The sequence below is a fragment of the Corapipo altera genome, unplaced genomic scaffold (assembly GCF_003945725.1).
Source record: "Corapipo altera isolate COAL_440 unplaced genomic scaffold, ASM394572v1 100, whole genome shotgun sequence".
NCBI classification, from domain to species: Eukaryota; Metazoa; Chordata; class Aves; order Passeriformes; family Pipridae; genus Corapipo; species Corapipo altera.
In genome coordinates this window covers 2,583,386-2,610,922 of record NW_020884952.1, presented here as the reverse complement: position 1 = coordinate 2,610,922, position 27,537 = coordinate 2,583,386, and the positions used below count along the sequence as shown (strand labels likewise).

General features: G+C 39.1%; 1 protein-coding gene across 4 annotated transcripts in view; it reads left to right on the top strand.

Annotated features, from left to right (window-relative positions):
* The first annotated feature begins 319 nt into the window (after nt 1–319).
* The window catches only part of ANO3 (anoctamin 3), a 133,452-nt gene continuing 106,234 nt past the window's right edge, over nt 320–27,537 (top strand). Inside the window, exon 1 of one of the 4 annotated variants that reach the window (XM_027663321.1) lies at nt 320–471. Coding sequence is in view for 1 of the 4 variants with exons in the window: in XM_027663319.1 (XP_027519120.1) it covers nt 1,873–1,918 (46 nt within the window). In the remaining 3 variants the exon portion in view is untranslated. Of the gene's footprint in view, nt 472–1,837; nt 1,919–2,396; nt 2,415–11,556; nt 11,616–27,537 lie in introns of those variants that run through there. The other 3 variants (XM_027663319.1, XM_027663324.1, XM_027663320.1) reach the window with 3 other exon arrangements.

The following is a 27,537-nucleotide window of genomic DNA, read 5'->3' as shown; positions in this document are numbered from 1 at the left end:
GCTTATGACTATTAACTACCAAGCTTATAGTTTTTATTAATTTTTTTTTTCCCCAGTGACTCTCAGCTGTAGGGTATAGATTTGGGTTTAATGCCTGTGAATCCATTCTAATGTCTACAGTAAAGCTTGAAAGTAAACAAGGACTTAATTCTACCTCTTCTATTGCCTTGCTTCTACTTTGCCAGCACTTGTTGATCAACAAGAGTCAGCCTGGTTGACTTATTCTGCCATGCAACATCTATAGTGCTGTCTCTCAGCAGGAAAGAGCTGTTCCCAGCAGTTTTCCTGAAACTGCAGGAGTGCAGAGGAATGCCTCATCTATTATCTCCAGTGTGCAGAGCCACCGGAGAATGACAAATGAGTAGGATACACAGCACTATAGCTTCTGCATCTTTTCCTAAACTAATGGACAACAACTCTTCTGCAAATGTTCCATACAAACCCAAAATTTGGTCAGCTACCCCTGAGGAGGTAAGTTTATTTTTTTTCCCTTATGGTATCAATGGGATGTGTCAGCTGCATGTTATGTAAGAGCAGTGTCTGTTATACTTTAGAGAAAAGTGCTGGAGAATAGTTCCTCAGTTAGGATGCAATTTTTATTTTGCCTGTCTATCTGTAAGAGCCCATGCATGGATGCATTGGTTTACATATGGTTGTTTAATATTTTTTCATAGGGGAAAATCATTCTTATATTGGAACAAAAAGTGTGTATCCATCCTGGTTGTTTAACTACATTGATATAGACTAAGTGGGACAACTTTACAGCACAGACTGGCCTGTAGTAAGGGATGGCAATTATGTAATTTTTTAGGCAGATGGTGTACTACAAGCCCCAGTCAGCTGTGGGAAAGTTCTGCCTTTGCTTTACTGTCGGAGGAAATCTCTTGTACATCAAGCATGCAAAGGAAGCCACAAACTTTGAAGGAATGCTGTAATCTGCGCTAACTGCACAGGTTACAGTAGGTGATTGAATTAACTTCTGTTGAGTAAATAATGTGTGTATCCCTAAATGGAGGAGATGGATCCTGTGAGATGCAGGCTGGACTGAATGAATTTAGGAGAATCAAAAAAAGAGAACATTGTAGAGGAAAAGTTAAACCAAAAACATTTTACAGGAATTGAATTATACTATAATAAAACTTACTCTCAGAACTCAGAGATTAATGTGACCAGAGAGAGACAAGGAAAGAAATATAAAACTTTAGAGTTTGAATTGTCTATCGTCCAGAATGAGGCTCTTGGCATACACTGTGGAGAAAGGGGAAATTGTAGTACACAAGTAGCGTAGAAACGGGCCACATAGGGCTTCAATGTGCAATTTAGTGCCTTTTTGTAAAAAGCTATCTCCGGTAAGATCGAGACTGTAAGTTTAAAAAAAAAGAAAAAAGCAAAAAGCTGGTAGCGCAACTCGGGTCCGCGGCGCTACGAGGGGGGTGGTGGCCATCTAGTACAAACTTTAATCGCAAACGCTGAGACGTCAATGCATCTGATACATTTTTACTCCGCTGCCCTTCACCTCAGCGGGAACACCTGCTGTCTGCTGAAGGGAGACGAGGGTGGCGGGAGGCGGCGGGAACACCCCACAGCCCCGCGCTGCCCGCCGCAGGGGGCACACGGGTGTTCCCGCGGACCGGCTCCCCTGCCCCGGGCAGCGGGCTGAGGGGCCGCCGCCGGCTCCGCGCCCGCCCCTCTCCGCCTCGGGCCCCGCGTCGCCGCCGCCCCCCTCCCGCCGGGCGGCTGCCGGCGCCATTCCCTCGGCCTCCGCTGCGCGGCGGACCGGGCCGGGCCGGGCCGCGCCGCCGGGCTCCTGCTGCCCGCCCCCCCGCCGCAGCAGCCGGCGGGCTGGCAGCTGGCAGGCTGCTCCCCGCCAGGATGGTTCACCACTCGGGCTCCATCCAGTGCTTTCGGCAGCAGAAAGGTCAGTGCGAACCGCGGCGGTCGCCGGGAGGCCCCGCGCGGCTGCGGGGGCGCGGGGAGGGGGCGGGCGGGTCTGGCCGCGGGGTCCGTGCGGTGTCTCCCGCAGGTTCCAGGTGCATCCCGTGTCCGTGCCCGCCGTCCTGCCCGCGGGTGTCCGCATGCGGGTCCTGCTCTGGAGGCGCAGTGATGCTGTCGGGTGTGTTTGGCTGGGTGTGAAGTCATGAGGCTGCGGCGCAGGGCAGGGAGCCCGGGGGGCGAACCGAGCTCTGAGCGACCCGGCTGCTGGGGGGGGACCCGAGAGGCTCCCGGTCCGGCCCTGACCCCAGCCCGGTGCCCCTTCCCCCGCCCAAGCTTTTCTCCCCGAGTCGCGGTGCTGCTTTGGTTCTCGGCTGCTGTACAGGTGATTCTGGAGATGCCCACGCGCGTGATGTGGAAAGGTCGTTCACCCTCTGGAGTTCACTGAACTTCCCCTGTACCTCCACTGCTGCTGTTCCTAGGTTTGTTTCAGGTTTTAGTCTTCGTATCGTGCTGTTTCCCAAGTATAAATGTTGAAGAAGAATATTAGCTGTAATTGTGAGTGGGGCTCTGGTGTTAAAAATGCCCATACAGCTTTGGTTCAGTCCATGTGTTGGGTTTTTTGTTCGTTTGGGTTTTTTAATTGGCAACCAAAGCTCTTGTTGGTCAGCAAATACAAAGGGGAATTTGAAGTTGGAATAGCCATCGCTATAAAACCTATATTGTGTTCATGTTAGAAAAAAGATAATTCCCTTAATAAGCTTTATTTGTTTTTTCTCGATCCTGGAACCAGTATTTGTACTGTATTTTTTTCTCTCTAATTTTACTTTGACAGATAAGATACAACCAAGATTTCTCTCACTTTGTTCTCTTTCAGTCGTTTTAGTTGTTAACAAACTTTTTTTTTTTCCTCATAGCGTAGTATGCCATAAATTATGATTTGAAATGGTATTCCTTGTACATAAATCATGAGGTCACTTATTGGATTTTGCCTCATTCAAGTTCTTTTCCTTGAATGGTTAGTTGAAAATAAATAATTCAAAGCACTTATTCCATTCTGGTAATCCCATAATAAATTTACTTCCTTGCATTTTTGCATTTTATGCCAGTCTCCTGTGGGGTAATGAGTGGTACCATTTCAAATTGTAAGAACTCTAGTTTAGTCAGGCTCAAATTAGTATAAAAAAATCTTTTTTGAACTGTCAGGTCTGTGTTTATAAAAGCGTTAGGTGACTTCGAGCCACAGCATTAATTATTAGTCTTTCATAAGAAACTATGAAAATATGTCTTATATTACAGAAACGATTTGCAAGCTCCAGAATTGCTGTCAAGGCTCTTCAGGAGCAGTGCAGCTGTTCTGTAATGATCTTTGAAAAACCTACCCCAAAACTAACTGTCAAGTGTTCTAGTTCTGTGTTCAAACTCATGATCAATATGCCATGTGATTGGTGAAACTGTATGTCTGCACTAGTCATAAAACAAGAACCAGGTGGGTTTTGCCATTTACTTTTTGAGGAGACTGTTGTTCTCGTCTTCTTATTCCTGAAGAAATCCTGATTAAGGTGTGTCGCCACTCATCAGATTTTGGAAAAGAGAAGATGCTTTTTATGGTTGACCTTGGCTGGGTGCCAGGTGACCACTGAGCCGCTCTATCACTCCCATTCCCAGCTGGACAGAGGAGGGAGGATAAGATGGAGACCAACTCGTGGGTTGAGATAAAGCAGTTCACTAAAGCAGGAAGGGAAAGTTTGCGCCCGCACAAGTGACGGTTTATTTCTCTGCTTCCCATTAGCAAGCAATGCCCAGCCACATCCTGGGAAGCCAAGCTTTGGGATGCGGGGCAGTTGCTCAGCAGGCAAACATTGTAAACAACAAATGCCACCCCTTCCTCCTCCTTTCCTTAGCTTTTATATCTGATGTCATGTGGTATGGAATGTCCCTTTGGTTGGTTTGGGTCAGCTGGCCTGGTTGTGTCCCCTCCCAGGATCTTGCCCGTGGTTGGGGAAGGAATGTTGCAATGCTGATGTTGTGCTCAGCAGTAGCCAAAACACCGGGGTGTTATCAACACCTTTCTGGCTACCAATGCAAAGCACAGCACTGGGAGGGCTGCTGTGGGGAAATGAACTCCATCTCTGCCAGACCCAATAACAGGATTGACTAACATGAGTATCCCAAACTTCTCATATGCAGTGTGATGTGTGCTAAATGCACGTGAATGGGTTCAGTCTCTGTTTTCCTTGGCCTAAAGCTATTAGGGATGGGGGAGGACAGCTTGAAATCTTGGGCAAAAGGCTACAGCAAAATTAAGCAAACATAAATCATAATCAAGAATTCATCATCTTATCATGAGGTATTTCAAAAAAGCTGAGTATCTGGTACTCTGAAGTTCATAGGCACTGATCTCATGTTGTCTCTTTTTTAATTTCCTGTTTTTTGTCAGTCTTCTATTTAAGATTTATTAGTTCTGTTATTGTAATTTGTTACTGTAGGTGAGATTTTGACTAAATGCACTGTTTGTTTTCTAGCTGCTCACAAAACAGTGCCCTAAATTCCCTTTTTTTTTTTTACAGAATCAGTGGTAATCTTCATGAAATGGCCAACTGCCCATCACAACTGTGCTGTGTATGCTTCACTTGCATTAAGACCAAGGTTCATTTCTTTGGGGGGTTGATTGAAAAGGCATAGTTTTTCTGTGGATTCTCAATCATATAGGAAAGATATACATCAGCAAATCTCATATTTTCTGAAAGCAAATAGAAAATGATTTTAACCTTTTTAGCAACAGAACCTACCTTTTGCCAGGTAATACAATATTCAAACTCAGTTGCTGAAGAGGGGGTAATTTTCAAAATGGGAGAATAAGCTGGAGAGCATTTTTTTCCTTACCTACTCTGAGCATTTTGTTCTAGCTGAGAAGAGAAGTTGTGGTTTCAGTACCAAAGCTGTCTTTACAAGACTTGGAAGAATAAGAAGACCAAGTTCTTCAGTCTCTTGGGTGTCTAAGAATCTACAAGTGAGAGGAGAAAAGGGGGGGGAAGCGCATTTATATCCCAAGGATTTCTTTCTGTTCAGAGTTTAGACAGTGTTGTTTTTTTTAATTTATCTTTTCCCTCTTGACAGAGTGAGGTGGTGTTCAGAGTAGGAGGCTACCATTATGCTTCTTTTTGTCTTGCTCTTTGTTCAGATGGTGTATGCAGACTACAACCCTCAGTTTTCAAAAGCTGCAGTAGAGCTCAACATAGTGTTATAAAAAGACACTGAGAGGGCTGAAAAAATGGATCTCATTCTTCTTCACCCCCACAATTCTTGTTCTTCTGCATGTATCCAAAGATATGCCTATTGAAAAGAGCAGTGTCCTAGAGGTAGACTAATCTGTGTCTCTGCACAGCAGTATGTTAGATCTGTTGAGCCATCTGTGTAGTATTTTGTGGCTATTTTTAACCTCTGCTTTGGCAGAAACTGCTTTTTCTGAAATTAGTTTCCTCAGTAATATTTTCAGATAAAAACCGTATTATTAAATGTATACCTTTATACTTTTTACTCTTTCAAAAGGTGATGCAGCCTATGGCCTCTAAGGAATTATGTCAGAGGAAAGGGGAAGAAAGGTTTACTATTTACTGGTTTATTATTTACTGGTTTCTTCCCAACCATCCTTTACAAAAGAAAAATCGTCATCCTCAGAATTTCATATACAGGTTTGTTTAAAACTGCCAAGTAACTGATAGTTATTCATGAAGGAGAAATTTGTAGCTTAATAATTCCAAGGGAACACAGCTCGTTAGGAATCAAAATCTTTTAAATGTAGGACATAAAATATATGGCAGCCTTACAGTAGATTTTGTGGTTTTTTGTAATATACTTGTTTAATTAGAGGGCTCTACTGAAAAGTTGTATCCTTCAGAAGGAAAGGCAACCTAATTTGCAAGAGGCACTTGTAGCAGATACTTGATACTGAGTGGGTTTGAATAAACCTGCATTTAGGGTGCAGGCCAAGACAATTACAATGCTTAAAATTTTAAACACCTAGGACTTTAGTCCTGATACACAGACTGCAACTTCCTGCATACTTTGCTGGGTGCTTTCATTGACTATTGTTGTTTTTTTAATACCCCCATCAAAGCTTTTAAATGAAGGAGTTCAATGCTGTGAAAAAGAAAAGATGTCTGTGCCTTAAAATTGAGTTGCTTTTATCTTGGTGTATGAGATTTAGGAACATGGACTGCAGATTAAAATCCAGTGGCTAACTTGGGATACTTCTCATGCTGCCTGGTCAAGGAATTCAATGGTTCAATGAGTCAGGAAGGAGTTCATCAACTCCAGTACCCAATACCTCTTTGAGAGTACTGATTTAGGCTCTCAGGGGGCTTATCTTGAAATATCTTAAATTGAGACTTCTGAAGAAATCAGGGGTCTCCCTAAAAGACATGTTCTAAATCTGTACTCCTGATCTGTGCCAAATATTTTGCTTAATTTTATATATTAGCCACTTGAGGCTGTACCGTGGTTTTGATGGATTGAGGGTTGGCTTGAGAATCTGTTAATAGCTCTGCCTTCATGTTGTTGCATTAACTGGTTTTGTTAAATCACTTTGGGATACTTTGAGAACTACTGTTATGGGGTAGAGCTTTTTGTTATGGTTACTTTACTCAAAGATCTTGATGACCTGTATTCTTTATAAAACAACTTGTGAATTGAATTTACACATCTTGTGAATTTAAATGAGGATTTGTAAAGATGACATTTTTTATATTGCTCCGGAGTTTTCGTTATTCAGAATCTGGACTTGTAATTAAGAAACTCATGGAGAATTCTCCAAGGATGTTTGATGCTTCTGTGGCATGAGTGAACCTAGTGAGCTTAATAGTCCAAAGAGACTGCTGAAATTGCTGAAAGATGGAATTCTGTCATACAAAAATTTATGAGAGATTGTGACTCTTCACTACTGTTTTCCAGAGCAGAAAGGCCAAGTTTCTATGTCAGTGTGAGTAAAGCAATTTTTTGGGCTCAGTTCTTCAATTTTCATGCCAAGGAGCACTAACATATACAGAAAATATCAAAGCCATCCTTATCTTGACTCTGAAAGCTGAGAGCAATGCAGCTATTAATAAAGTCCCTTAAAACAATACCATATTCAAAGTGTCATTTATAATGCTCTTTCAGGGCACTGAAGAGCAAGGTCCAGTGTTTAATGGGGCTGTGTTTTCTCTTACTTGTGTTGCCTGGTACAACCACTATCTAGAATGCACTTCAGCTTTTTCACTCAGACACCTTTGAAGGACCCACATGTCTTTTTATTCTGTATCACACTGTTGTGGGTTGTAACTTCCATAAAATATGGAGATTTTTTAAAAATAATAATTAAATGCAACATATTAAACCTTATATTATGCAGGTGCATGAGTGCTGTAGAAATAAGTCGGATATAATTTCTTTTTTTTTTTCCCCACTGAATATTTTAAATGAGAAAGCTAAGGATATCAGAAAATTTTGGTGTGTTACATAACTGTTATCTGACTACAGACGAAACACTGAGGTAAGATGTCTGGGCATTTGCTTCTTACATTCTGGTTTAAGTATAGCTTGATATAGTAGCATCTGTGGGAAAACTTTGTACCTATTCCAAAGCTTTTCAAAAGGGACCTGTTAAAATAGGCAACCCTTGCCATCAATCATTTGCTTTAGAACTCTCACCATTTATACTTCATTGTGTATCACTATAAAATTGCAAGTTCGTGATCTGCTTTCATATTTTGGTTGGTTTATTCTGCTTTTCATAGATTTTTGAAATTTGCTAAATGAGTACGATAAATGAAGCAACTCTGGCAGTTTAAATTCTGTTGAATATTTGGAATAATAGTTTCAATATATCAGCTTTTGTTGGAAAGTGTTGCAACAAAATCAGCAGTAGTCAACATATTTTATGATTAAGGGTATTTTACAGTTCCAACAACCATGAGAAATTGAAGCATCATTTTAGGTAATAGTACCAAGAGCCCTGCATTACAGTTAACACAGGTGGCTGGGGAGTAACTGGAAAAGTAACGATGCCTTTTTTTGTTGTTTATTTTCCACTGAAGAGTGAGGAAAAAAATGGCCATTTGTATTTTAGACATACTGTGGTAGCAGAAGGTAACTGTGCTAAATTCCCAAGTTTGCTGAGCAACACGAAGGTCTCTTGTTTTCTGCTTCGGCCTGTCTGAGCTGAAGAGAGTGTCTGTGTTGTCTTGAGTCAGACATGCAGTGGGGTTTGCAGAAAGCATCATACGTGGGGTTACCCGGGTTACAAATCTTAAATTCTATTTTACGAAACGTTCCTTCTGGAATTAGTTCAGTTCTATATATCCTACAGCATATGTTACAGTGGATTATTTATTGGAGGCAGGTGTAACTCAAAACCAAGCTACAGTGTACAGCAATATGTTTTAACAACTCTGAGCCTCAATGAATGCAAATTCATCACTGTTTTCTCAGAAAGAGACTCTGAGTCTGCCTCAGTTTGGGTTATCATCTGGCTTGTGAGGGCTTGAAGCCAGTGCAGTTACTTAAGGAGGAAATTGTTCATTTGTCTGACTGGTGAGGTCACAGTTTAATTCACAATATATCTGACTATTTAAATGAGGTTTTGGAGAAATTGATATCTTAGTTATCCTTTTGTGTAATGTCTAATATACAAACATCAGGCAAATAGCAACGTTTATGATGTAACTGTTTGATTTGTTTAAAAGAAGGGTCTTTTGGAGGGGAAAAAAGAAATCATGAAAGCGTGCTGAATTAGATTTCATCTGTAACTCAGGAAAAGGAAGTGTAGTTTGAATAGTATCTGCAGAAGTCCTTTTTGAACAACAAATCACCACTGTTCATATGGTTTTTGCTGATTTCTTTAATAACAACAGAGGATGGAAACATACATGTTTTTTCTTGCTTCTTGGCCGTTATTGTCACTGGGTTTCTGTGTAGCAGCCTAGCTCAAGAAGGATGCACAAACAAAGGAATTTAGAGCTCTCTCAGATCGCCGTTGAAAAATTCATAAGAACATCACAGTTACACAAGAGTTATAGCTGGTCTCGTGTGCTCCAGATAGCTCCTGTGACGCTGGCAAGCTCTGGAATTAGAATATGTTTGAAATGTCATATTCTGTTCTCTGCTTGTCTGATTCAGTAGAATTACTCTTGCTCAAGAATTTCCTTACTCCTTACAGTTTGTTTGTTTAGCAGCTTCACCAATAGTAGGTTTTTATAAGCCAGGAGGTCTGATGTGTATAATATTTGCATTCTCTTATTTTTCTGCTTCATTAAACCGAAGGAGTCAGTGCTTTTAATGAATTATTTTCCCGAACCATTAATCATTTTGTTTTGTGGGAGGAGGAAGCTCCCACAAAATTTGAGCTATTTTGTGTTCATCCTTCAGCTTCCTTTACTGTGTGGTTGCTTTAAAAGTAACTTAATAGAAGGAGAAAGTAGCAGCAAAAAAAGCAAAGGGGGTCAAACAGTGAAAATGCTGGGAGAAGGAGGCAATCCTAAGAATTTCCAGAATTTTTGAATGAGTTGAGAGATTACAGGGAACGCACGCACAGAAAGTTAAAAAATATAGATAGGTGAGTATTGATGAAGAGATACAGAAATGGTCAGTGGGTGGGTAGGCAGAGAGATAAAACAATGCCAGGTAGTGAAAGCAGACCAAGCATATTGGGCAGACCCCTCTGTGTAAGCAGCGCTCCTTAGCTGGACAGGCTGAAGCAGGAGTGCACCCCAGGGATTTGCACATATCACACCAGAACACATCAAGCCACATCAGCTGCACCAGCTTCAGCACTGAGGATCGATTTCAAAGTCACTTGCTAAAAGAAAGGGGACGAAGTAACGCAGACAGACAAAGTTCAAGTTTTGGAGAAGGTGATATTGTGGGTGTATGTGCATGAGCATAAAGCCAAAATCTTCAGTGAGAGGAATTCAGGTACTACCTGAGTGCAAAATCTGGGTGGCTGAATACTGTGCAGAGGCTGTATCCTTCAGCTGATGTATGCAAGAAAATGCAATGTGCATTGCCATTTCCTCTGATATAAAGTAGTTCTGGTTTGGTATTGGCATCATATGCGAAATTGAAACGTGACCAAAAGTGTTGCTGGGTTTGAATAGTCTCAGTGAAGAGAACTCAATGCCCAAACTCCTCTAACGTGGAAAACCTGAGTTTTGTTGATACATTTAAAGCTAGATATGAGATATACATATTTATATTTAAAAACCTTGCTTTTGATATGTATTAAGCATTCAGTTAACGTTTGTATATGTCTGAATGCTGATCTTTTCCTGAGAAAAAAATTTATTTACTTGAAATTCCACTGAGCATTGTCACACCTGAGGGTCTTTGAATTGCTCACAATCCAATGTGTATAAAGATTTTTCAAAGATGCAGGTGAGCGCTCTGTCTGGGTTTTTGATAGTGCTTGGCTATCTAACAGCAATTGCTAGAGGCTGTGCCCCTAATGATGTTTGCAATGTTTTGGAATTCAATGCACTCCAGTACTTTAAAAAGTTGACTGTAAGTATCTAAAGCATTTTTTAAAACAAGTCTTACGTTCACCAGAAAATTTAAATTATTTCTTAACATATGAATTTAGACCTGAATAGCTGCTCCTGGTTCCATCTTTTATAGATAAGTTTGTTATGTGGTTATGGCTAAATCCAGAGTTTGTCCTGAATTTTGACTGGGGCAAGCTGCAAGCTTCAGAACAAGACATCTAGTCTCCTGAGTACCACTGGTAGATAGTGTGTGTGTATCGTTAGAAAACTGCAAACTAAAGAAGGTGTAAAAGCCATCAGCAGCTCTCTGGAGCACATCACAGGCTGGGGAATCCCTGCCTAGAGATACAGGAGACATCCTGGGATGGAGAGGTAGAAGAACATCTTAGCACTGTACAACACTTGTTAGGGGAGGAAAAACGTCATGGAAAGAGAAATAAAGGTGCTTTAGGATCATCATTTGCTCTCACTACAAAAAAATTTTTTAATGTGTGAAAGCAAGGATTTTTCAGATAATGTGTTTTTATTATAAGCAGGTGCTGTTGTCTATTCAGCAACCACCAATGCATTGCTCTCACTATTGTGAAGTGCCTTGGTGTATAGAGTTCCATAAACAAGGAGGAGAAAGATTTTCAGAGGCATAAATACTCTGGAGGAATAAATGAATAATAAAAAGACGCTTAACGATGTTGCTATTAATAATTCACACTTTTAGGAAACGCAGGACTTTGAAGTTGCTGTTTCAGAAATCCAGCATCTAAATAAAAGGGAAAAACAGAGTGGAAAACCAGCCTATCATGAGACAGTAGTTATTAGTAGTAGTTATCACTTTTGCTGGCCTTCCTAAAGTGTGGTTGGACTCCCAAGATTTTCACAGTGGTTGTTTTGGTAATTATGTTGAGTGTAGTTGAACTTAAATAAAACTTTGCCATAAAGATCTAAGGGGTGTTGTCCACACAGAAGCCGCACGTACCCTCACTGGTAACAGTGGGATTTCAGTGGATGTACTGGAGATTCTGATTGGATTTGCTTTTATGGGGTTTAACTGTGAATAAGAAATGATGCTCCCTGTATCTCATTAGCAAATATAAGTAGTGGATGAATAGGAATTAGTAGGATTACGTTAGTCACACTCCAAAATGAGAAGGAGAACAGGCTAACAAGGTGAGGACAATACTTCAAATTTTTATCCTGATTTTTATCTTCTGAGCTGTCAGAGGTTTGTCCACATCTGAGGCTTGAAACAAATACCTTCTATGATATTACCCTGAATTAAATATAATGTGTCGGTAGGGAGTAATCTAAACTTTCTATTCTTTTGTACTGTAGGAATGGAGCTTCTCTGGCTTTCTATTATTTTATAATTTAGGAAATCTCAAACATGAGATTGACTTGTATTTGATCTGAGGAATAAACAAAGTGTTTGGAAATTTGCATTCATAAGTGTTTGTTCTTTAATAGAAAGGTTTTCTTCAGAGAGAAAAATGATTCTTCATATCCTAACGACAAGGCTTTAGGTCTGGTTGTCAGTCTGACTGGGCTGTTTTTCACCTTGGTTGCAACTTGTAACTTTATGTCCAATTGTGGCATGTTGGTTCTGGAGTGAGTTGTCTGAGGGGCCTACTAATGCCAACATCTAATTCATATATAATCTATTAGAAATTATTAATACTTATGACTATAGGTATTTGCTGGCAGACTTTTGTGCCTAGGCATAAGGAATCCAAATTTCTTGCAAGCCTAGAATGGAAACAAGGCAAAGCAAGGTATCAAGAAATCAATTAAACTGACTAGTTGGCATTTTTACCCCTTTAACAAGTTCAAAAAAAAAAAAAAAAGAGAGAGAAATGTTTTCAAAACAGGTATTCCTTTAATTTAGAAAAGCATTTTTACCAGTGCTAAATTCTGTCTTAGGCTTTCCAATTTCCCTTTCAGCTTTCTGGTACTTTGTGTAGGAGACTGTGCTATTATGAACAGCATATGACAGGTATCTGTTACTTTGTGCTTCTCGAAGCCCTTTCATGACTTTTGGAGAGAGGGGGAGGGAATGAGAAGGTGGAATTTTTTGTAACTGTCTCTCTCTGTTCAATACCTGAAGCTCTTTCTTCTGCTGCACCCATCAGGGGATCCTTTGTGTGACACTGGGGCCCTGAAATAGCCCGCTACTACGTGGTTATGAGATTTTTAGTTTGTTGCCAGCATGCTTGTCGAGCTGCCAAATGTCCATTTATATTTTATATATCCAGTATGTACGTCCAGACTTGAGAGAAAGGAAGCAGCTATCAGTGCAGAGATGCCAGCCTCAAACCACCACTCTTACATTAGTTATTTGAACATTAATACATGGAAAGAAACAATCACAACTGAATTCAAACCATCAGCAGCTTTGTCCAGAGCATCAAAAATGTCCTCAAAATGTATATTTTCATGAAGAATACATTTTTGTTAGTCTTTTAGTTTACTTTAGCCTGTTCTAGCTTTATTAGGGTAATTTCATCTTCTTTTTTCCTCTCGTCATTTGAAATTCACTGTTTTCCAGAGGGAAGGGTTGGAGGGGAGAGGGGCAACACTCTGTTTTGTTGTTGCTATTATAATTAATTTTTTACTCCTGGTTAGGTGATTCTTTAATACAGTTTCCACTAGAAACTGGGTATGAATATGATTTTGGTTATGTGGTTTCTTTCCCACGCTGTTTTCCTCTTTATTTCATGTCTTCATTTTATTGGGTAATGATCTGTCTTTTGTAGACATAAGGTTTTCCTGACTGATTTCATTGAAATGTCATTTTATACTTTGCTAAGTCACCACAAAATACTTTTTTCTAAACATTGAATATAAATATTGGATGAAGATAGATTTTATGCTACACAATAATTGTTTAGTTACCAATTTGGTTGGTTTTTTTTTTTTTTTTTTTTTTTTTTTTTTTTTTTTTTTTTTAATCCTTGCAAAACCCAGTCAGGTATCAGAGGACAATGTGAATTACTATTGCAAGCTTTCTGCCAGTAATTCTGAGTGTTGCTGTGCAAGTGAGCTTCTGGATTAAGTGTTCAAAACAGCAGTTAATTATATGTTATTAGTGAGACTTCACTCTTTTTTTTATTTTTCCTAAGAGTTGACAGCAGAGATGCTAGTAAGATTATAACTGCATATGAGATCCTTGTATTCCAAGAAGTGAACCAAAGTAATACATTTGGTGAGAACAACTTCCTCATCTGTCAACAGAACAGTATAGCTTTAGGGTGCTGGTAGCAGTTTGCCTGTTATTTTGCCTGCAGATTGTGTGAGTTTTAAAATGACATAGCTCTGATGGTCCAGTTCTCTTCAGATTTGTAAAATATGCTTTTGTTTTTCATTTTTCACAATAAAGCATAGCTAAGAATCTGACTAGAAGTTACCACTCACTGCTAATAATAAAAGAAGATTCTGAAGATACTGATAATCTCCCTTTGTCCCTCCTTTTTTTTTTTTTTTTTTTTTTTTAGTTAGTACAATAATCTGGGCATCTAGTAAGTAAACATTCTATCATACTGTGTTATGGAAGCAACTGGAGACTGATGGTTTCTATCAAAGAGCCTGCACTGAGGAGGGTAAAGGTTGGGGGGAAGAGAGACTTGAGGGACTGGGAAAGGGGAGAAGATCTAACCCTGCTGGTTATAGGCCTCCAGCATGTTGAGGTCTCCTGTACAGAGGTGCCTCAAAACTGGATGCTGTTCAAAGATGTGGCTGCAGGAGGGTCAATTAGAGAGGAATAATCTCTTCCCTTGACTTTCTGGCTTCATACTTACCAAAGCAGCTCAAGAAGGAATCAGCCTTTGCTTCTGCAAGGGCTCACTGCTGACTCCACTGGGAGTCTTCATGTTGAGAGGTGCAGTGTCAATTGTTATAGCCAATAACCGTTGCCATGAATTTCTAAATCAAATTGTTTTGTTGGTTTTACCAACAAAATAAGCAGGGAACTGCTCAAAAGTAGCATGCATGGCTTTGTTATTTGGTGTGGATGATTCGGCTTCTGGAATGGTTAACATACTCTTGAGAAGCAAAAGCTTGTGAAGTATTTGAATAGGTAATGGGTGTCAATGGGTAACAGGTCATGAAACTTTGTTTTCAAGGCTCCAAACACTGAATGCCTTCTAATTTGAAGTCCTAGCTGGAAGTTCTTACAGGCACAGATGACTCAAAGAAGGGCAAGTCACCAACTACAGATGAGCTGTGCTATTTTAATTTACTTTTAACCCCAACACACTGATTGAATTTGGACTAAAAAGCTACCATCAATGAAATAGCTGTAATCAAGTCACATGTCCTACTAATAGCAAAACAAAAAGAGAATAAACCCTCACCCTCCCTAAAGCAACCTTTCTATTTTTTTAGACTTTTCCATCAGTGTGTCAATTTGTCAATTAGAAATAAGACTCTAGCAGTGATTTCAGTGCTTAAGAAAGCTTAGGGCAAGTTAAGAGTTCTTAGGGCAAGTAGGCCACCCTCCTGGAGTCAAATATAGAAGTGCACAGAGTTTACAGATTAGAGCTTTGCAAAAAGTTGAAGGCAACCATATGCACTGAAGAGGAGGAGTCACACCGAAAAAAAGCAGCTGATGAGCCTCAAGAGATGCGAGATATGTGTCTGTAACCATTGTCATTTGCCTTGGTGTGCAAACCAGGATGATGTAGGTGTCTTTAGATGCAAGGCAGAATTACATCCTAAAACTTTCCAGCAAGAAATGTGGTTTAGGGGTTTTTTTTCTTCCCCATATCTTTTTACTTGCTATGTTCGTTAGGGTTTTTTTAAGTTTGTTTTTTAAAAATAATAATTTAAAAGCTTTTAAAGCACTAGTAAACCATTCCATTAGTGTCTATGAATCACACCTAGGACTCACATAACTTAAAAAAGTATTAATGACTAAACCAGTAGTTATCCTTTCATTAACTGTGTTTGAAAGAAAAGGAAAACTTTGTATGCTAACTGGTTTTGCAGTTTAATGTTAGCACTGACTCTTTTGAATAGGCATAGTTTTACTGGAGTTCTACAAGAATTTTATTTTCATATTTCTTTTTCAGTCAAATTTTCAGTCAAATTTCACTTTCACTTGACACAATTTTTTTCCATGAATCCAACATTTAATGTATGGAATGACTTTTCAAATCACGTGTATAACATCCATTGTGATTCAGTGAAGGCAGAGAATATTTTACATCTACTTTGAAGTTCCATTTATTAAGCATTCAGAAGTTAATCTGCATTCAAGTTATCTGAGTTCAGTGACCATTCTGTCCTCTGCACTTGATAGAAGATCTCCCAGAAAATTTGAGTTCTTTAAATGTGAACTTTCTTGGCACTGCTTCATCCAATCTTGTTTGACAAACTTAAAAGATAGGGTAGTGCAAGCAATTTTTCATTCAGCCAATTTTTTTCCTAGCAAAAAGAGAAGCTTTGAAGAAGTTTAAATTTTAGAATAGTAGAAGAGCGAAAGCTCTTTTCTCCCCCCTGAATTTTTCACTTTAGAGGTTCTTTTCTTTAACTTAAGAATAGAAACAAAGGATTTTTTCAATTTAAATAAAATAATTTTGAGACAAAAATGAGTGATTTTTTCATCTCCCATGTGTATCAGAAAAAGCAGACTTTAAATCAGTTGAAGGAATTATGTAATTTTTTTTTCAGGCTGGTTGCTCTGTACCCCATATGTAACATCTTTACCATTTTGCATAGGCTTATTCTAAATGGCGTTGTCAGAGCTCTAGAATAGTAATCTGCTCTTTTGCAACTGCCTCACTAAAATTTTGTATGAATATTATAGGAAAGCACAGTGCTTTTCATTTGTTTTAAGAAGATATTCCTGTAAAGGTTTGGTTTTTTTTTCCTGATAAGATACTGTCATCAGTATCTCTTAGTGGTTCAGTAATTAGTCCAGCAAGAGTGTAATCAAAATGAACTGCTCTAGTGATAAAGTGTTTCTAATGGTAATGTGCAAAGGTTTTCTGTCAGCAAAATGTAATTCCCTTAGTATCTGGAAGCAACTTTTGAAATCAAAGGCTGAAAGGCTGTGGAGACAGGCAGCTAGAATCACTGCACCAGAAAATGTTTAATCTTTTGGCTTCCCTGCAAATATTGAGTAAGATTAATTTTTTATTTTATCTGAAATTGAATCTAAGCAGTTGGTCAGATGTAGTATTGTGGTATTAATTCAGTATCAGGGCTGAAAATCCATTTGGTGAATTTGATTCATTTGGGAAATTTAGGGTTTCTTTTTATGGTGGAAGTAGAAATGTAGCTCTCATTGAAAGATAGTTTTACTTTTATAACCACTGGCCAAATTTCCTATAATAAGGCAAAATAATTGCTCCTACATAAAAGGGCAAAAAAAAAGAGAAAGAATGGAGTCGTCATTCTGTTTTTTTTTTTTCTTTTCTAGAATGTATTCTTATTTCTTTTGCTATTTTACCTGAAGGAGTATAAAAGAATTGTGGGTACAGCTGCAGAGCTTTCAGCTGAAGCCAGGAAAAATGCAGAAGTATCAAAGGAAGCTTCTATTGAATTGCTTCATAGCAAGCATTTTATAAGGAGTTAATTTGTGCCTTGTTTATAGTAATCAAACTCCAAAACACGTTTTTCAAACAGGGAATATATAAAAGTTATTCTCCTTTTCGCTCCCTTGTATAATAGCATCTTGTTCCTTCTTTATTTTTTTCACCCCTCTTTCAATGTCAGTTATTTACTATGTTTGGAGAGGTTTGTGTTTGGCACACTGTTAGTACCATCTCAAGGGCAAGAGGATTTTGTTTTTGTTAGAGCAAATAAATAGAAAAAAAAAAAAGGGTTTGTTGTTTCACACTTCCTTGTACTTTTCCCAAATGTTATGACTATACTTCAAAATACTAGTTCTGGACAGTGTGTGTCAAAATGAAATAAAACTTTAGGCAACTTAAGACTTTTAGTATGTTCATGAGAAAGAGCTGCTTTCTTGTCTGACACTTTCATTATCAGAAACACTACAGTTTCATAAAGATTCACAGATACCCCTTTCCAGTGAAATCCTCTTTCTAGGTTACTTCTAGAATGTAAAATTCCCCGTCCCATTTCCATTTTTGTACATCTGCATACCAAGGACAAACCACACCTTAGCTTAACCTGATACCAGGGTTATCCTGTCCACATACATACTTTTTTGCTTCCACATTAACTTATTTGTATTGAAATAGTACAGAGATGGCTCACACATAGGGAAGGGTTTAATTTTCTGAAAGGTGAAGCTGTGCATTGCCCCATTAATGAATCTATATGCCCTGCCTTAACTACACTAGGTAACATGACTCTTCTATACCTTCCTCTAAGTTTTTTTTTTATTTTAGAGAAACATTCAGAGTTATTGATGATTATAAAATTTTATTACTGTAGTGTTAAATGATTCATTTTATACCATAAGTAAGTGGGATCATTAGGGATGTCCATCTTCAAATTTTCATGTCGAAACCAGGGAGTGACAAATTTCTTCACTAAGACTGTGGTCAAACACTGGAATAGGCTTCCTAGAACAGGCCTATCAGTCTTTAAAAGGCATTTGGACAATGCTTTTCCTCACATGCTTTAGCTTTTGGTCAGTCCTGAAGTGCTCAGACGGTGGTCACACAAGATGATTGTCGTAGGCCCCTTCCAACTGAAATGATTCTATTCTTCCATTCTGTTCTAATCTAATCTAAATTTGTTTTCTTCTGCTGAGACTAGAGAACTCTTCCCTGCTTGTTTCTCTCTGGCAGTGGCAGGTTTCTAGATGTTGAAGCTTACAACATGAACCAAGAAGTGTGATGGTCTTTCATAACACCCAAGGCATTTCACTTTCTCCCGATGCAGAAGCAGGGTGTGCAAATCAGATGTCATCTTGAAACTGCTTTTATTTCACTGGAGTCCTGGACAGCCTCAGAGTTGGACATGCCCACGTGGTACTTTAGATAGCCTTGGAAACACAGTAGCTTGTGAGGAGATTCATTTCTGCAGCTGCCTTTCCCTTAGTCTTCTGTTGGCCTTCCTTCAGTCCCCCCCAAAGGGCCTTGGAAGGCTTGGAGTCAGTATGGGACAAACTGTGGACCTGACTGGGACAAAAGGCAGCCTGCTGCTTCTGTGGGTGGGAGAACAGGAGAAACAGAAAGGTCAACAGCTATACCTTTGGAAGTCTAGGTCAGTGTCATTACAAACGATAAAAAAACTTTCCAGGTATGAAAAAAAAAAATAAATTGAAGGCAACTTTGTCATTTTACTTGGAAGACACTTACTTTCCTCCATCTGAAGTGTTCTTCATGGCTCATGAAGTGAAAGGAGGCATCTATAAGTATAAATTACTAGAAAATGATTGTCAGGTCATGTAAATCCCAGTTTGTCATTGCTTTGTATGCTGATGCTCAGAAATGGTTGTCAGCTGAACATTGCTGTCTTTAGAATTAATATATCAAAAAGAATACTTGAAAAGAGTCTTTGTATATTTTATCTCTTCTTCTCTCTGTAAGAGAACAAATTATATACTTTAAGGGTATATTTCTCTCAAATAGGTTATCGGCCCTGGCAATTTATTTAGAAGTTCTGTTCCTCCTACTTTCTTTATTTTACTCTAATCTATTATTTGTGATGGGAAACAAGATTGCTGAGAAGGAAGAGGCCCTGTGACATAGTATTTCTACTTATGCTAATTTCATATTAATGACAGTTCTTCACATATCTAACTATAAACAATATGTTATAACCTGTAGAAGAACAAGAGGGGGTTTTTGTGAACCACAAATGCCAAGTAAATTTTGCATTAATTCAATTAGGTTTTATATATATGCATATATATAAAAATTAATTTCATACTTCACATAAAGTTTTGTGAACGTATTTCTGACAGAAGATACTTAACTTTAGAAGTGTTCACCCCATTATCTTCAACCAAGGTAAAAAATTTTTTTATGAGTGGTGGCAGAAAGAGCTATCAATATTTAGTCTAGCTGGGAACCTAAGCAATATAAATTCAGAGGAGCACTATAAAGTTTTGTCATATCACCACATAAAATTTTGGACTCATTTTTGTTGTCTTAGTAAGTTGTGATAGAAAGGCAGATTTTGGCAGTCATTGAGATGTAATGATTTACCTATATAATGGAGTGAAGAAAAGAGTGGATGGTGAGAAGTGATTTGGAATACTGTTAGCGACTGCTCTCACTGTCTTCTTCAGCATGACCCCTTCTTGGGGACAGCTGTCAGGCTGAGAGCACGTCAGCTGTGATGGCTGAAAGAGTACAGATATGAAATAAAGTTCTTTAGTGGCCACTGTGGCTGCAGACCAGTATTCAGAAAAAAATTCAAACAAAACCAAACAGATTTTAGGCTCACAAAAATCTCCAGCATTGAAGTATCCTTATTTCTGAAGTCCCGATACGGTTGATCAACTACTGTGGGTGATTCACTAGTACCTTGTTATATTTCTTGGCTAGATGATAGCCTGCTGTTTAATCAGATTTTTCTGGGTCAGCATTGTTCTTGCACTGTTTGATTTTGGCCCTTAGGCCCACACACTGTACTGGGTGGTTAGAATGGGCTTTTTAGTCAAGTTTCACTGTTCTAAATTGTGCTTCAGCCAAACTGGATGGTATTCATGTTGAGCTAATGCTGATGAATTTGTAAAATCTTGAAGATGGTGTAAGTTATTTTCCCTTTTACCACAAGAATCCAGACCTTGTGATGTGATCCATCGCTGTATGTATGCCAACAAAACTGTTGGATTGTTTGCTGGAAGCACATTACATTTTTTACTGGATATCTCAGAATAATTATTCTTTGAGGGTCTGAGCTACAGGGACAGTATTATGTTAAATGAGCATCTTTGCTTATGATAGGCTTAGAAATAAGTGATGTAATTATATCTTTAACAAAAGTAGGAAAAATTGAAAAATAAACTCAGGTAGGTATGTGAGAGTCTTTGGGTTGAGTGAAATGAGTTAACTGTAAATTATGTTTTTTTGCAATCTCATTAGTGCCAGCTGTTCATACTATTATATTCACTTTTTTTACTTCCTTTAAAATGTTTCATTTTTCCCCCTTTTATGGATCTATATAACCATATATAGACATGTTTTTCAAATCCTAAAATGGAAGTAAGTAATTTTAAAAAGGTCATTAATTACCTGCAGAAAAGGTTTTCATGGATCTAACTCCGATTTTGTGTTGGATATGCTTCCTCTGTATTTAACAGAATTCATAATAATGTTACTAATTCTAATAACATCATCTTTAAGAGTGAAAGTGAGGCAACTTTTGCAGGGCTAGAGAAAATATCTTGTAATTGCTAGCATAACTAGAAAAGTTAGATAAGCTTTAAGCATATAAGGACTCTTTGCAAGTCTGAAATAAAAGCTGCAAACTTCAAATGTAAATTAAATTGTGTGTTAAACATGAGCCACTGTCTTTTCTTTCAGATAATCTAATTGATTTAACTGAATTTTAAATTATTCAGAGTCATCTTGGTATTTATTAACTCCTCTTCCATTGTGGTTAGAAAGAGTTACAGTTTTATGCTGTGAATATTACAAAGCTATGTATGCATACTTGTTTCATTATAGGAAAGTTTGCTGTTAATGGAATCATTTACACAATATTGTAATACATATTGAAAGTGTTTTAACTTTGACCATGAGTAGTCCTCTCAAACAATTGTGGGACTACATATTTTTAAACTGAGGAGCTTGTGTATTGCACTGTAGTAGTTACTGTGATAAATGCTAACCTAAAAGTAAGGTTGAAACTTTTTCAGATTGCCTGTCTCCATTTCTAGGTTTGTTATCAAACAGCTGTGGGTTAATAAAAATATTGGCTTATGATTTGAATGGTTTCAAAGGATGTTTCACTTTCAGAATACCTTCCATTAAATTTTATGTAGCTCCATGCAGTGTTTACTGGGAGCTGTTCCTTGAACAGTACTCAGAAACTCCTTTTGGATGTGTATTTGAATTTCATATGTGTGAGTTGTTCTGCTTGTCCTGTGCTCAAAAGATGTTCCCCAAAGAAAACTTCTGTCCTTGTGTTAAACATGATTTTTCCCTGCTCTGCCCTATCATCTTCACATTTTGTAATTTAATTCATTCTCTCTTATTGAATGTTCTGAGAGTTAACCAATATATAACATTATCTGTGATGAATTTTTTCTTTTAATACTTGATGACTGTATGAGTGTAGGAAAAAAATAACCCAGCATACTTCCTCGGGAGTTCGACATGGTGTTTTACATTCCAGCCATTTTGCTGTGTTCTTCTCTTGTTGTAAACTGATTACCTTGGATGTCACAGCAATGTATTCAATTCAAAAATTGCCAAGCGAGGAGAGGAACATAAACATTTGTTTTTAGACTCCAAATTCTTTCTGATGTTAAATGTAATTTCTTAGGCTTTCTAATGTCTTCACGATCCACAGGCTTCAGAGCACGAATCCACCTTGATCCTGCACTGTTAAATTCTTTTTTTGCAAGATGCTAAGTATGCCAAACTGAAAATATTTTGAGGCAAAATTTTGAGTGCTTTCCTGGCCCGCAGTTCGTATATCACTGTGTATTAATAAGATGGCTAAACACAATCTGTGATACTGATTTTTGTGAGATCCTGCAATCTACTTTAAAAATACATCTATGACAAACTTGATGGCAATTGTACCTCCAAGTTAAAAAAAGTAATTGCAAGTTCTCCAGGTATTTTAAGTTAGATAATGAGACAGTTCCTTATTTAAACATTATACTTCATAAGAGAAACTGCACACTTCTTTTAAATGTATACCTTGCAGTGCCCATAACTCTATTTTACATAGTGCAAAATCCATGAAGCAAATATTCTCCAGCCTGTAGCAATTGTGGAAAACATGTTTTATAAGACATTTTCAATCCTCCTACCTACAATAGCTGAGCTTGTGGTAGGAACACATACTTAAAACCAGCCTTGCCTCCTCATCCACCATAGTGACTACCACCTGTGGCTTTTAAGATGGTCCTGTAGTTTCTTGCTGTACAGCTTCCTTGCTACCCAGGAGGGGTGGAATTAATTTATGTGAAAGTTTGTATGACCCCGTGGCAAGTGGAAGGCCAGACTGTGGTCTTTTCTAAGAAAGAATGTAAAATCTGTGTCTCACTTTTGATATGCTTGATAGGCTCAGCAGGATGCTTCATTTGGGGTTACAGTACAGTGGCAGAGAGAAAACCAGTCATTGTAGCTGTGTGCATGTATGATGGGGGCGTGTGTTCAACAGAAGGGCATTATCAGGAAAGACCTTTTGTCACTCCTGATTTCTCCTGTGTGTGTGTGTGTATGTATTAAGACACGTATCCTGCAGGATGCACAGTTCTGCAACCTCTCATGAGCCTGTTGCAAATTACACCTGCCAAAGGTTGGAGTTGGTTGGAAGGATGTTCCGGGTTTTTATGAAAGGAGCTGCAGTGGATATTATGAGAAGTGATGAAATAATGGTTAAAATGCATTTGCATTTGGTTTTGAAAGAGGTAAGAATTGCATTCTATGTGAGCAATTCTGTAATTTTATAAAGTTATAAAATATTAATAAGATACATTATGCATGAAAAGAAAAAATATCTTGCAGTAATATTGAAATCTAAGTCAGGTGCAAAGATGAACATAGAAGAGTTGCATAGTTCTGTACATTTTGCTTAATTGTGTTTGTTGAAAGGATATCATTTTCTCTTTAAATCATAGGCTTTGAAAGAGCACTGGTAACTTTTTTTTTCAGATTTTAACCTTTAGAGTTTTTAAGTGCTTTAGTAATAATCTCAACTTTTCCCCTGTAATTTAGGAAAATTATAAAATTACAGATTTTTAAAATAACTCTGTACACCTCCACAGCACTGAGCTGTCTACGTGGGCCTAATGTTCAAGTAGCTGAGTTGAGTTTGGTACAAAGGTTGCTGGAGGAGGCTAAAGAAAGCCATCTTTTCAACAGGCTTTCCACTGTATCTTCCCCCAAGCCTTTGTCACATGCTGTGACATGCACTCTCATCAGTTACCAAAAGTTAACGTGGAACTGCATCGCAGTTGGTACAAGAAGAAAATCACTCAGTTCTTCAGTGTCGCCTGCTGCAGTGATCTGCAGGCAAGCTCTCAGGTAAACAAGAGTTGCACAACCATGAACTACGAAACACATGATGAATCTTGCTTTCATCATACATGGCTGTGAGCAACAAAATCGCGTCTTGCTTTGTTTCAGTGTGTGCAAACAAATGTGCAAGAAATAAACCCTGAACTTTCACAGGGGCAAACTGGCAGCTGGGGTTAAGGAGAATCTGTTCTAGGTGTCACAACTTGTCAATGCTTCTGGGCCTCGTATCAACATACTGTGTCATACTTGGTCAGCTTTGTCTGTCTGCAACCTCAGATGTGAAGTTCTCCATGTCTGTGTCTTATCCCAAAGCATTTAGGAGAGAAATGTATGTAGCTCTGCTTTTAAATAGTGTTATTGAGGTTTGGTTCTGTTATCAGTTGACTTTATGCAATAAATGGGTCAGTTATAAAGCTTCTATTTTAAAAAGCTTGGGAGTTGGATTTTCACAGTGAAAAGTAGACCTGTTTAATAAACAAATTTAAAAATGTGGTCTCAGAAGGGCTTCTAAAGGGCATGTGAAGATTTAGAACAATCTAAATTTTTATCTTGGTCCAGATGGAGCTACAGTCTATTTGATGGGGCATAAACACAGTGTGTTCAGCCATATTTAGCAGGAATATCTGTTCCCTGTTTTTTTCAAAGCAGTTCACACCCAACAAGAGTAGCGTTGCCCATGCTGAATGGAGGATACCAGCATCTTTGGTTCAGAAAATCTGAAGCCTTGTCTGGCTGAGGCTCCTTAGGATAACTTGTTTGTGCAGCGAGTATTTTTAGGATTCCTCTGGTATCTTGTGTTTTTCAGTAATGAGATGATTGTGAAAAAAATATCATTTTTAATTAACATTATTAATTAGGAGAAATAAATGTTTTAATGAGGTACTTGATCGGCGTAACCATTAGTAATGCTGGAGGGAGGTTTAGGTTGGATATTAGGAAAAGGTTCTTCCCCTAGAGGGTGGCTGGGCACTGAGCAGGCTCCCCAGGGCAGTGGTCACAGCACCAAGGCTGACAGAGCTCAAGGAGTGTTTGGATGATACTCTTGGGCACAGGGTGTGACTCCTGGGAATGGATGCAGGGCTAAAGGCTGGACTCAATGATCCTTGTGGGACCCTTCCAACTCAGGATGTTCTCTGATTCTGAAATAAAGTAACAAAATGCTGCCACAAGGGAAAGAGTCCTTCTTTGGTACATGAAATTTGTACAATAGAAGTAAAAATAGTAACTATTGCGGTATTTGGAATGAAGCAGAAATCATGTGTCCACTTACGTGATGTTGTGCAAGGAATAGAAAGGTTTGACTTTTGTAACAAAGGGTATTGTCAGAGAGCTGTTAAAATACTTTAAAATGGAAACCAGCTTGGAAAATTTAGACTCAGGACTTCAAATTAGACTGATTAATTTGATTATTTTAGACTCTAGGCAGTGGATGCCGATAATTGCATGTTGGCTTTATCTGTGGTCTAAACCAATGGGATGTAAATCCTCTCCAGTGTGAAATCTAGACACATATGTTGTGGTTGTGATGAGTCTCTGCTTTGCCTTTTGCAGTGCTTAATGTTTTGGGGTATGAGTAATATTACTGAAACCATGTATTAACTTTTGCAACAGAGGTCTGTCTGCATCTGGTGGTGTATTGTAGTCTTGATGTGGACTGCCAATAAATAGGTTACCCTGGGCTAGGCAAGGCAGTGCCTGAATTAGCCTTCGTTAGCTTGGAGGTATGGCATGTGACATATGGCAGTGTGGTTATGAATGCAGTCGTGGAAATGCTGTTTGGAGGAGGACTTTGTGAAAATAACTATCTTGGCTTCAGATCAGTGTTTGGTGGGAAGAAAAAAATATTAGCATGACCAAGGGCTGGATATAAATATGCAACTAAATAAATACTGGAATGATTTTTGCTTCTTTGGTTTCAGGAGCTGGGAGAGTACACTTGGAGTGTGGCAGTAAGTAGTTGCCTCAGGTAGACAAGTAAGGGGGTATCTGCTCTTGTGCTTTCACTCCCCAACCCCCTCCCCTCACCCCATCGTGGAAAATGGATTTTCTGGCAGAATACTTGGAAACACAGTTCTTAATGAAGCACTTGTGATGGGTGCCTCAGGTGCTGACTGGAACATGGCCTGCTTTGGTTTGCTGGGACCTATAAGAAGTGTTTTGAGAATGGGTGCCAAATGTGGGGCTTGACCTGACCTAAGGAAGGTCAAATTCAGGAATTTGCACAGTATAGTGGCTAAGACTACGTGATTGCCATCTTTTGAAATTGTCCCTTCATGGTGGGAAAGGTCAGACATACTCCTCACCTCCTTACCTAATAGCTTCTCTGGCTGACTGGGTCTCTGCACAGAGCTGCCCAAGTCTCCTCCTGTTCCAAGTGCTGCTGGCTTTCCCAGTAGCCTCTGTCTTCACCTCATCTGCATTCCACCTTTTGAAGTAATATTTTCTTCTTTCCTATGGCAGTTTTACAGAACAGAAAATGGGTGTTTTCCAGTCACTAGGGATCGGTGTTGGGCCCAGTCCTGTTTAATATCGTTATTGATGATCTGGAGGAGGGAATTGAGTCTGGGAATTGAGTCTCTCTACCATTAACAGATTTGCTGATGACACCAAGTTGGATCAGAGTCTCAATCTGCTGAAGGGTGGGAAGGCCCTGCAGAGGGACCTGGATGGTCTGGATTGATGGGCAGAGACCAATGGCCTGAGGTTCAACAAGGCCAAGTGTCGGATCCTACACTTTGACCACAACAACCCCCTGCACTGCTACAGGCTGGGCACAGAGTGACTGGAAATTGGCCCAGTGGAAAAGGACCTGGGGGTGCTCGTCGACAATGGCTGAACATGAACCAGCAACATGGCCAGGTGGCCAGGAAGGCCAATTGCACCTGGCTTGCATCAGCCAGGAGCACTGATGTGGCCAGCAGGATGAGGGAAAGGATTTTTCCCCTCTACTTGGCACTTGTGAGGCCACACCTGGAGTGTTGTGTCCAGCTCTGAGCTCCTCAATTCAGGAAGGACGTTGAGGTGCTGGAGTGAGTCCAGACAAGTGCAACAAAGCTCCTAAAGGGTCTGGAGCACATGTCCTGTGAGGGATGGCTGAGGTTGTTTGACCTGGAGAAGAGAAGGCTCAACAGAGACCTCGTCACTCTCTACAACTCCCTGAAAGGAGGGTGTAGCCAGGTGGGGATTGTTCTCTTCTCCCAGACAACCAGCGACAGGACAAGGAGACACAGCCTCAAGCTGTGCCAGGTGAGGTTTAAATTGGACATTAGGAAGAAATTCTTCATGGAAAGGGTGATTAGATATTGGAATGGGCTGCCCAGGGAGATGGTGGAGTCACTGTCCCTGGAGGTGTTTAAGGAGAGACTGGACGTGGCACTCAGTGCCATGGTCTAGCTGACACAGTGGTGTTTGGTCATAAATTGGACTTGATGATCTCAGAGGTCTTTTCCAACCTAATTCATTCTGTGATTCTGTGATTTTTAAAGTCTGTAGACAGCTATTTTGATATAGCATTCGCATAAAGTTTACGCCATCCTAATGCAACTTCATAGGACTTTAAAATAAACCAAAAAATAATGCATTAACATGCATTTCAGTGTATTTCTGCTTGCTTGGCATAGTTAAAATATTTTAATAATGTTTACCATTGCACTGCAGTCTGTTGCATCAAACAGACTCAGCCCTAGGGGAGAACTCTTCAGACAGAATTTATGATTAAAGTTAGCTGTACCCTGAGTCAGTGGCTACCTGTCTGAACAGCAAAGCGTATTTTCTAAAGTCTAAAGGCTTGAAGAGCTTTGGCAGTATTGTGCTACACCTACTCTGTAGCTAATCCAGGGAAGCACTATTAAGAATAAATGGCAGGCTTCATTTTGGTTTCGATTATTTTTCATCTCTCACTGAAATTTTTCCAAATATATAACTGATACTCCTAAAGATCATGGTAAAATCTTAAGTAAATAAAACAAAAT